Source organism: Nesoenas mayeri, assembly GCF_963082525.1.
Source record: "Nesoenas mayeri genome assembly, chromosome: 8".
NCBI lineage: Eukaryota > Metazoa > Chordata > Aves > Columbiformes > Columbidae > Nesoenas > Nesoenas mayeri.
In genome coordinates, this window is record NC_137554.1 from 16617375 (window position 1) to 16625764 (window position 8390).

General features: G+C 41.6%; 1 protein-coding gene across 1 annotated transcript; it reads left to right on the top strand.

Moving 5' to 3' along the window:
- Nucleotides 1-203: 203 nt before the first annotated feature.
- ZNF281 (zinc finger protein 281) lies at nt 204-3524 on the top strand (the record flags this gene model as incomplete). Its single annotated transcript, XM_080348892.1, has 1 exon — nt 204-3524. The coding sequence occupies one exon, from the start codon at nt 204-206 to the stop codon at nt 2832-2834; it is 2631 nt and encodes an 876-aa protein (XP_080205018.1). The 3' UTR covers nt 2835-3524.
- Nucleotides 3525-8390: the final 4866 nt, after the last annotated feature.

Consider the following 8390-nt stretch of genomic DNA (forward strand, 5'->3'; position numbering starts at 1 on the left):
AAGTGCAGCCCGGGCCGGGGGCCGCCCGTCGGCGCGGGTGGGGGTGGCGGCGATGCGCCCGGGCAGCGGCCGCCGGGCCGCCGCGGGAGCCAGCCGCTGACCGGGCGCCCGCCAGCGCGGCAGCGAGCGGTGTCCGGCGGGCGGGCGGCGGGTCCCGCAGCCCCTCTGGGCCGCGCCTCCTCCCCGGCCCGCCTTCCCGGGGGATGAAACTCGGCAGCGGCTTCCTCGGCGGCGGCGGCAGCAGCAAGAGGGCGGCGGCCATGGAGCCCACCTTCCCTCCCGGCATGGTTATGTTCAACCACCGCCTGCCTCCGGTCACCAGCTTCACCCGGGCGGCCGCGCCCCCCCCGGCGGCCCAGCACCCCCCGCAGTGCGTGTTACCTCCGGCCTCTGCCGCCGCTTCCTCCACGGCGGCGGCCGAGCCCACGGCGCCTCCTCCCCCTCAGGACATGACTTTTAAGAAGGAGCCGGCGGGTGCTTTCCCCTCCGTTCCCTCCTCCTCGCAGAGGAGCCCCTGGGGCTTTCTGCAGTCCCTAGTGAGCATCAAGCAAGAGAAGCCCAGCGAGCAGGAGGAAGAGGAGCAGCCACAGCACCATCATCACTACGGAGGGCTCTTTGGGGGAGCAGGGGAGGAGAGGCCCCCCGGCCTGGGCAGCAGCAGTGGGGAAGGAACCGGACAAAGTGTGATTCAGGACCTCAGCCTTCTTCACCACCTCCACCAGCATCCCCACCGAGACCTGTTACTGAGTGGCAGAGGCGAGGGTGCCCCTGGGAGCTCTGGTGAGCCAAAGCATGATACCCAGGTCAAGAAGGCAAAGAGGCCAAAGCCAGAAACTCAGGGAATCAAAGCCAAGCGGAAGCCAGGCGCTTCATCCAAACCCCCCCTGGTGGGAGATGCAGAAGGTGCCATTGCGTCCCCCAGTCAGAAACCTCACGTTTGCGAACACTGCAGCGCTGCCTTCAGGAGCTCCTACCACTTGCGCAGACATGTGCTCATTCACACTGGGGAGAGGCCTTTCCAGTGCAGCCAGTGCAGCATGGGTTTCATCCAGAAGTACTTGCTGCAGAGACATGAGAAGATCCACAGTAGGGAGAAGCCTTTTGGGTGCGACCAGTGTAGTATGAAGTTCATCCAGAAGTACCACATGGAAAGACACAAGAGGACGCATAGTGGAGAAAAGCCATACAAATGTGACACTTGTCAGCAGTATTTTTCAAGGACTGATAGACTGTTGAAGCACAGAAGAACATGTGGTGAAGCCATAGGTAAATCAGGTGCTGGAATGGAGCCCGGGTCATCAAATAACATGGGTAGCTTGGCTGCGTTGTCTCAGGGAAATACAAGTTCCTCAAGGAGAAAAAGTAAAACAAAAAGTGTATCCACTGAAAACAAAGGAAATAAGTGTAGCAGCAAAGTAACTGAATCTCAAGTTGCAAGTAATGTGGCCATGCCAAATTATGCAGTTGATCTTCCTATTGTGTCTTCCAGTGGTGGTCTAGTTGGCACGGGTGTAGAAGAAATTCAGAAAAAGGTGCCAAAATTGGTCTTGAAAAAAGGAAGCAGAAAACAGGCAGATAAAAATTACCTTAATTTTGTATCACCGCTGCCTGATATTTTGGGGCAAAAACCACTATCTGGGAAACAGAGCAGCTCTCTAGGCTTAGTAGCCAATACTGGTGTAGAAACTATTGGCCTTCTCCAAAGTACAGGTGGTAAACCAGGTCAAATAAGTAGCAATTATGATGATGCCATGCAGTTTTCAAAGAAAAGAAGATACCTACAAACTGCAAGCAGTAACAGTGCCTTTTCCATTAATGTCGGACACATGACTTCCCAGCAGTCCGTCATCCAGTCTCCAGGTGTTATGGATAATGAAGCTCCCTTATCTCTTATTGACTCAGCATCTTTAAATAGTGAAATAAAGTCTTGCCATGACAAGTCTGGTATTCCTGATGAAGTCTTACAGAGCCTTTTGGACCAGTACTCTCACAAATCAGAAGGCCAGAAAGAAGATCCTTTCAGTATAACTGAACAGCGTGTGGACTTGCACACCTCAGGAGAACATTCAGACATGGTTCAGGAAGAAAACTTGAGCCCTAACTCTCAAACAGTTTCAAATGATAAGGCAAGCATGTTGCAAGAATACTCAAAATACCTCCAACAAGCCTTTGAAAGAACAACCAATAGCACTGGTTTTGCTTTTGGACCCAGTTTCCAGTTTGTTAGCTTGTCTTCGACTCTCCATAACCACACTCTGTTTCAAGACAAACAGATTTACACTACATCTCCACTTGAGTGTGGCTTCAGCCAATCTGTTACCTCAGTATTGCCGACTGCGTTGCCAAAACCTCCATTTGGGATGTTGCTTGGATCTCAACCGGGCTTTTATTTGTCTGCTTTGGAGGCTACGCATCAACAGTTGACTCCTTCTCAAGAGCTGGATGATCTCATTGATCCGCAGAAAAACTTAGAGACTTCATCTAACTACCAGTCAACATCTCAGAAACTGACCGGCCAGAAGGAACAGAAAAACTTGGAATCCTCAACGAGCTTTCAGATCCCATCTCAGGAGTTAACTAGCCAGATAGATCCTCAGAAGGACATAGAGCCTAGAGCAACCTACCAGATCGAGAACTTTGCACAAGCGTTTGGTTCTCAGTTTAAGTCGGGCAGCAGGGTGCCAATGACTTTTATCACTAACTCTAATGGAGAAGTGGACCATAGAGTAAGGACTTCAGTGTCAGATTTCTCAGGGTATACAAATATGATGTCTGATGTAAGTGAGCCATGTAGTACAAGAGTAAAAACCCCAACCAGCCAGAGTTACAGGTAAGGTCCCAACTGTGACCGGGCTGTGGGGTCTTTTTAATGTAATTTTGTTTTACTTTGACAACACTGCCATTGGAATGTTTCTACACGGTCCTATTAAGAATAATGTAACATGCCCTTTCAATGCAACTTTTCATATTTAGTTTATTTTGTTAGTGTGATTTTTTTTTTTTTTTTAGATCTGTTTATTATGGTTTTTAATCAAAAATCAATAGATGAAAATAGTGGTTTTTTTTCAAGTGACAATGTTTAGCAGTCAGATTTACATTATATAGATTGTCAGGGAATAGCCCAAAAGTTTAAAATGCAAAAAATTAACTTTGTTCCTAGGACTAAGGTTTATTCTAATTGCTTTACTCTCAGGAAAGTGTAACGGAGCATGGGAATTCTATGCACCACTAGTGTACTGGAACTTCCAATTTACAGGTAGTGATAAATATATCTCAGCTTTTTGAGGAAGGGATCTATGACATTTCAAATTGCTGTCTTTTATATCTGGGCTGATCTGAAAGAATTTTGCTACCTAAATCGTATTGTTTTTAAAGTACTCCTGTTCTTCCAGGTGATGCTCATTCCAGGCAGGTGGAGCAAATATTCTTGGGTCTGTACTAAGAGCCCAGAATGGTAGCTTTAATATAAACAATAATGTCCCCAGAACTCCTATGTAAGACTGTAATTCCATAAAGAGATTCTGTTGACACAAACCATGTGAACAAAACGTGCACGTGTGGTTCGTGTCGTTAGAACCCCAACTTGAAACTGCAGTCTCAAACCAGATATGCTTTTGGGATACAATTATTATACATGGTTCAAAAATGTCAGTCTCTTGCTCTTCCCCTTTTCCACATTCTTCTAATGTACAAGGTTCCCTCTCTTTTGTTGTACTCCTAATTCCTCCAGACTCGATCTTGGGTTTTCCCCCCCCTTACTTTATACCTTTTCTTGTTCTTCTTCCCTACTCACTCTCTTCCCCCCAACTTAATAGCTAGCATTTTAAAAGATTTACATTCCAGAAAGTGCATATCTTATTATGTACTTCCTGATGTCTTATGACATCAGATTATGAACAGTAAACACCCACATGTTTTAGAATCATGTCAAGGTTTCCACGTGCGATAAGAAATAATATAGTCCCAATTGTACATAGGGAGGCCCCTGTCCTGTGTCAGGCTGGGCTGACGTGGCCCCATGCCCACAGAGCACCCGTGCTGTCACTGGGGCTCTCTGTGGGTGTGGGCTGTGCCACGGGTCAGTGCTGCACAGCCTAAGGCTGCAGTTCCCTCAGAGGCTTCTGGTGATGATGTCAACTGCAAAAGTAGAACTTGAGAGGCTTGTTAATATCAACAGAACTTCTCTTTGGAATTATTGCCTTACTTTATGTATATTTTGTGGTACATTATTTATTATATGTGAATCCTGATTAATGCCTGTGGAGCCACGGAAACCTGCTAGAAATACTGGTGGCCATTCAAAGCTGCTGAAAGGCAGTGGCACTGCTCGAAACCACTTTTTGAAAATGTATTTTTTGATTAGTTTTTTAATGTAATTTTGGTGATGTTTATGCTGATGGTTTTTTATGTACTCTTGGTGATGTTTCAGTCTTACGTACTCTTCTGATGTCAGGAAGGTACCAGTGGTTGTTTGCAGTCTTATTGTGTAATCAGCCTATTGCAGGCTTCCATGTATAATGAAGTTATTAACATTGTGCAAGTGTAAAACACTTCTGTTATGAAAGTGGTGTATTATTAAACGAATTGTTACAAAAATCCTGGATAATTTCTCCCGTTGTCCCTCACCACTAAAAATTGAAACCTGAGCCCACTTGTAATCTCTTTTACTAGCTGAACTATCTACTATTTTTTTTTCTTACTAATCTAGCGTTTGTTCTCATAGAATCCGTGTAACTCCATTAACTTTTTCTTTATACTTGATTATGTATTTCACCCTATTTCAGTTTAAATAAGCAAACAACAACTGTTTTCTAAACACAGAACCCAGCCTGTTATCAGAGATGAAATAGTCCGTAACCACTGTGTTGGCTTTTTCAGTACCTTTTCTTTTGTTTTACAGAGTTTATAATTTACATTCTTTATATTGTGTGTAGTAGAAGTTGCATATGTATTGTTCTGGCTGTTTGCTTTAACTTAATACTAATAAAACCCATTATTCACAAAATCATAAAGATATCACTTCTATTATCCAGTCACACTTCTGAGAACCAATTAAGGAAACATTATGAAATTAAATTTTGAGAAGAAATAGTATAACTTACTGGCATGTTTTCACTTGTTTTCTTCCTTCAGTTTGTTTTCGGGCCAGATAACCTTGAGTGCACTAGTTTAGAAACAGTGGCCCTATCTCACACTTACAGCTTCCAAGGCAAAAGCTAACAGATTTCCTTAAGTTAAAATGTTGGTACAACCTCATCTGTGTCTTTTCATATATGATTTTGGTTAAAAATAAATAAATTGCCTATTGTTAACTTCAGAGACATTTTGTAATTGCTGGAAATCCAGAATGACACATAAAATACAATTTTTTTCAAAGTAAAGGTTTTAGAAAATTCTCTCTTTTTATTTTGTTCTCTTTTTTTCTTCCTGTTCTAACTTCTGTATTATAAGGAAAGCCTAGTAAAAATAGCATTATAACAAAATATTTAAAAGCATTTTAGATAATCTGAAGATAGTTTGCAGACTTCCTTAATCTGTATTTTTCTTCAGCTTTGCATGTGAATATGAGAGTAGCAGTGTGGAAGGTCTCAAAATTGTTGAAAAGTAGAGTGCTGAAGAAAAGACAACAATTTGAATAAAGGCAATGGCATGGACAAGAGAAAAATCATTGGCATGCTGAAAAGCAGAACACTTTCCAAAGTAAATATTAAAGATGCTAAGTGTTTAATATTGAGAACATTGCTAAGGAACCATTTAGAAAACCTGAGGGGGAAATTATTGGAATTTTGTATGGTCTTCCTGCAGCTCAGCCGTCATTCAAAAATGTTTCTAAATAGAGCTAGACTTTTTCCTAAATTAATATGGAGTTCAAGTTTATTTGTCTTTAAATAATGAAGGTTAAGGATATGGTAAAATGCATAGAAATTGGGGTATGGCTTTGCCTGCTAGATATTAGAAAGAATTATGTAATAAGTGTTTGTAACCCACGTGGACTAAATCTTTAGGGATATGGCAGAGCAGGAAAAAGGAAAGCAAAATGGCCTTTGAATTTTTTTCCTCTTTCATTCCTGGTTTAGTTTTTTTGTTGTTTTTAGAGGAATTATGGGAGGAGAATGGTAACCTGTTTCTTACCACTAACAGGAGTATAAAGAAAAACTGATGTAAATGATGATGGAAAATTGTACATAAACTTCTTATTGTGGTAGCTCACATAGCACGTTTTTTTGCTTTGGAACAAGTGCATTACTGTACCCTGAATTGTGGATGTGTCTGTCTGCCCCAAGCCACTAAACGTGTATGTCTGACGTGCCTGCAGATGATCTGGAAGAGTTAGGTAAAATTTGTAGTAGTTCCTGAATTACTTGAATTGGACACAGACTTGTGGGTGACGGGTGAAATTTGAGAGTAAGAGACTGGTGAAATGAAAGGAGAATTAAAAAAAAAAGGTGTGAAGTGAGATCACAATTTGAGATTTATGGACTGATGATGAAGAAAAGCTGCCTGATGCCTCATGGAGACCTTGAGAAGATATTATAATAAGTCAGTGTATACCGTTAGTGTATTTTTGTTGTTTCCATTGTTTGTTCTCTCCCCTCGACACCCTGCCCCCAGTTATATGCATGAAAACTGTATTTGTCTGAAGGATGCTTCTACTTTTTTTCCCCCACCAACTAGAAATCAGTGTTTTTCATGCAAAGTTGCAGTTGTGATTATGGAAATGTTTGTTATACCTGAGAAGATACACATGAGAATGTGTAAGTTACTACCTCACTGTTTTTTATTGTGTGTATTGAAGGGAGTCAGGTCAGTTTAAAATGCAAGATTCTGTTTTCAGCTCCTGCTGACTACCAGCTTTAACCATTAGGGCTGGAGTTTTTCAGGCTTTGTCTGTCTTGCACTCCACACACTATCTTCTCTGGGAAACTTCTGCAAAAATTGCTCATATATTTCCTAAAATACAATTAATGAGGAAAACTTTCTTGTTCCACTGGCCTTTTCATCCCATGCTGCTTTAAAACCAAGTTAGAATCATCCCTCCCTGAGACAGGACTTCAGGTTGATGGGTGTCCGTGGTTGAATCACTGTTCTTGAAAACCTGATGATAATCAGTTAAGAGTTTTTGAAAATGTGTTTACATTCAGAGATTTAAAATTTTGGTGGCTATATGTCCAAAGGTGACCCCTCCAGGATAGTGGATCAGGCTGTTACAATTGTTTGGGATGTTAGTCCAAGTGGTAATTTCTTCTGCTATGTCCTATTTGAGGGCATAGGTTGCATATTCTCGGACTGGAGTTTGTTTTCTGGCTTCTTATATAAACTGTAGAGTCTTCACTTATAGTATTCTTCTAAGGTGACTTTCGTGCAATTCTTGTTTTCTGTACAAACACTTGAGAAAATAAGGTATAGTATTGTGCACAGCATTTTGGAACACAGGATATATATACCCTGTTTACCAAATGAACAGCTGTGATATAGCTTGTTATCCATGTTGTTCATAACATTTATTATGTCCTCTTTTCCACTTGCAGCTAAAACACAGATTTATTTCAGTATTTGTTTTCTCAGAAATGGTCACGTCTGGCTATGTAACAAACGCAAACAATTTTTTTTGTATTCTTATACTGTTACTCTAATCTCATGGGGTTTATAGATACTGATGCTAAAAGTTTACTTTTGGATGCCTCGTTTCATTTTGATACCTATGACCTGGCAGGATAGGTACTGGAATTTCATCTCATTGACGCTGATTGAAGTCGAGTTCCTTGGTATAAGACCCTTGCTGTTTCAGACTGTGTGTGGAGAGAAATTCAGCAAGAGTTACTGGCTTAGTAAATGTGGAATAGCTGATTGTCTAGAATGAAGCAGAAGCTGTGGGGAAGAGTTGTGTGGTAATTTGATTCTCTAAGGTGATAAGCAGGAGCTTTAGTCACTAGGTTGTCTTTTCCATTTTCTTGTGTTCACTGTAAATCTGGTATCTGTAACATGAAACCGGGTTCTGCAGATAGCAGCCTCGTGAAGCTTAGTCCTGCTTCGTTCTCCAAGTGTTGTTATCCGGTTCACTGTGGATATGAACATCAAGGCAGTGTTGCTTGGAAAAAAACAGTGTCATCATGTAAATAGTCTGTCATAAGCACATGAGAATGGGGTGAGTTGAGGATTAAAAGGAAGATTTAGTTCTGCTGGCTTTTAAACTTATAATGCTTGATTCATAATGGTTATAGTAATTTATGTTTTTGTATATTGCATACTATTTTATTACTATTGATACTTTTTAAAAGATTTCTATTGAATTTGGTAATTTTAAACCCAAGGCTGTTCTAGGTAATAGTATGATGCTGCACTAGAAAGCTGCCTGTGTACTTGGGGACTTGGTATGAAATTTGATAAAA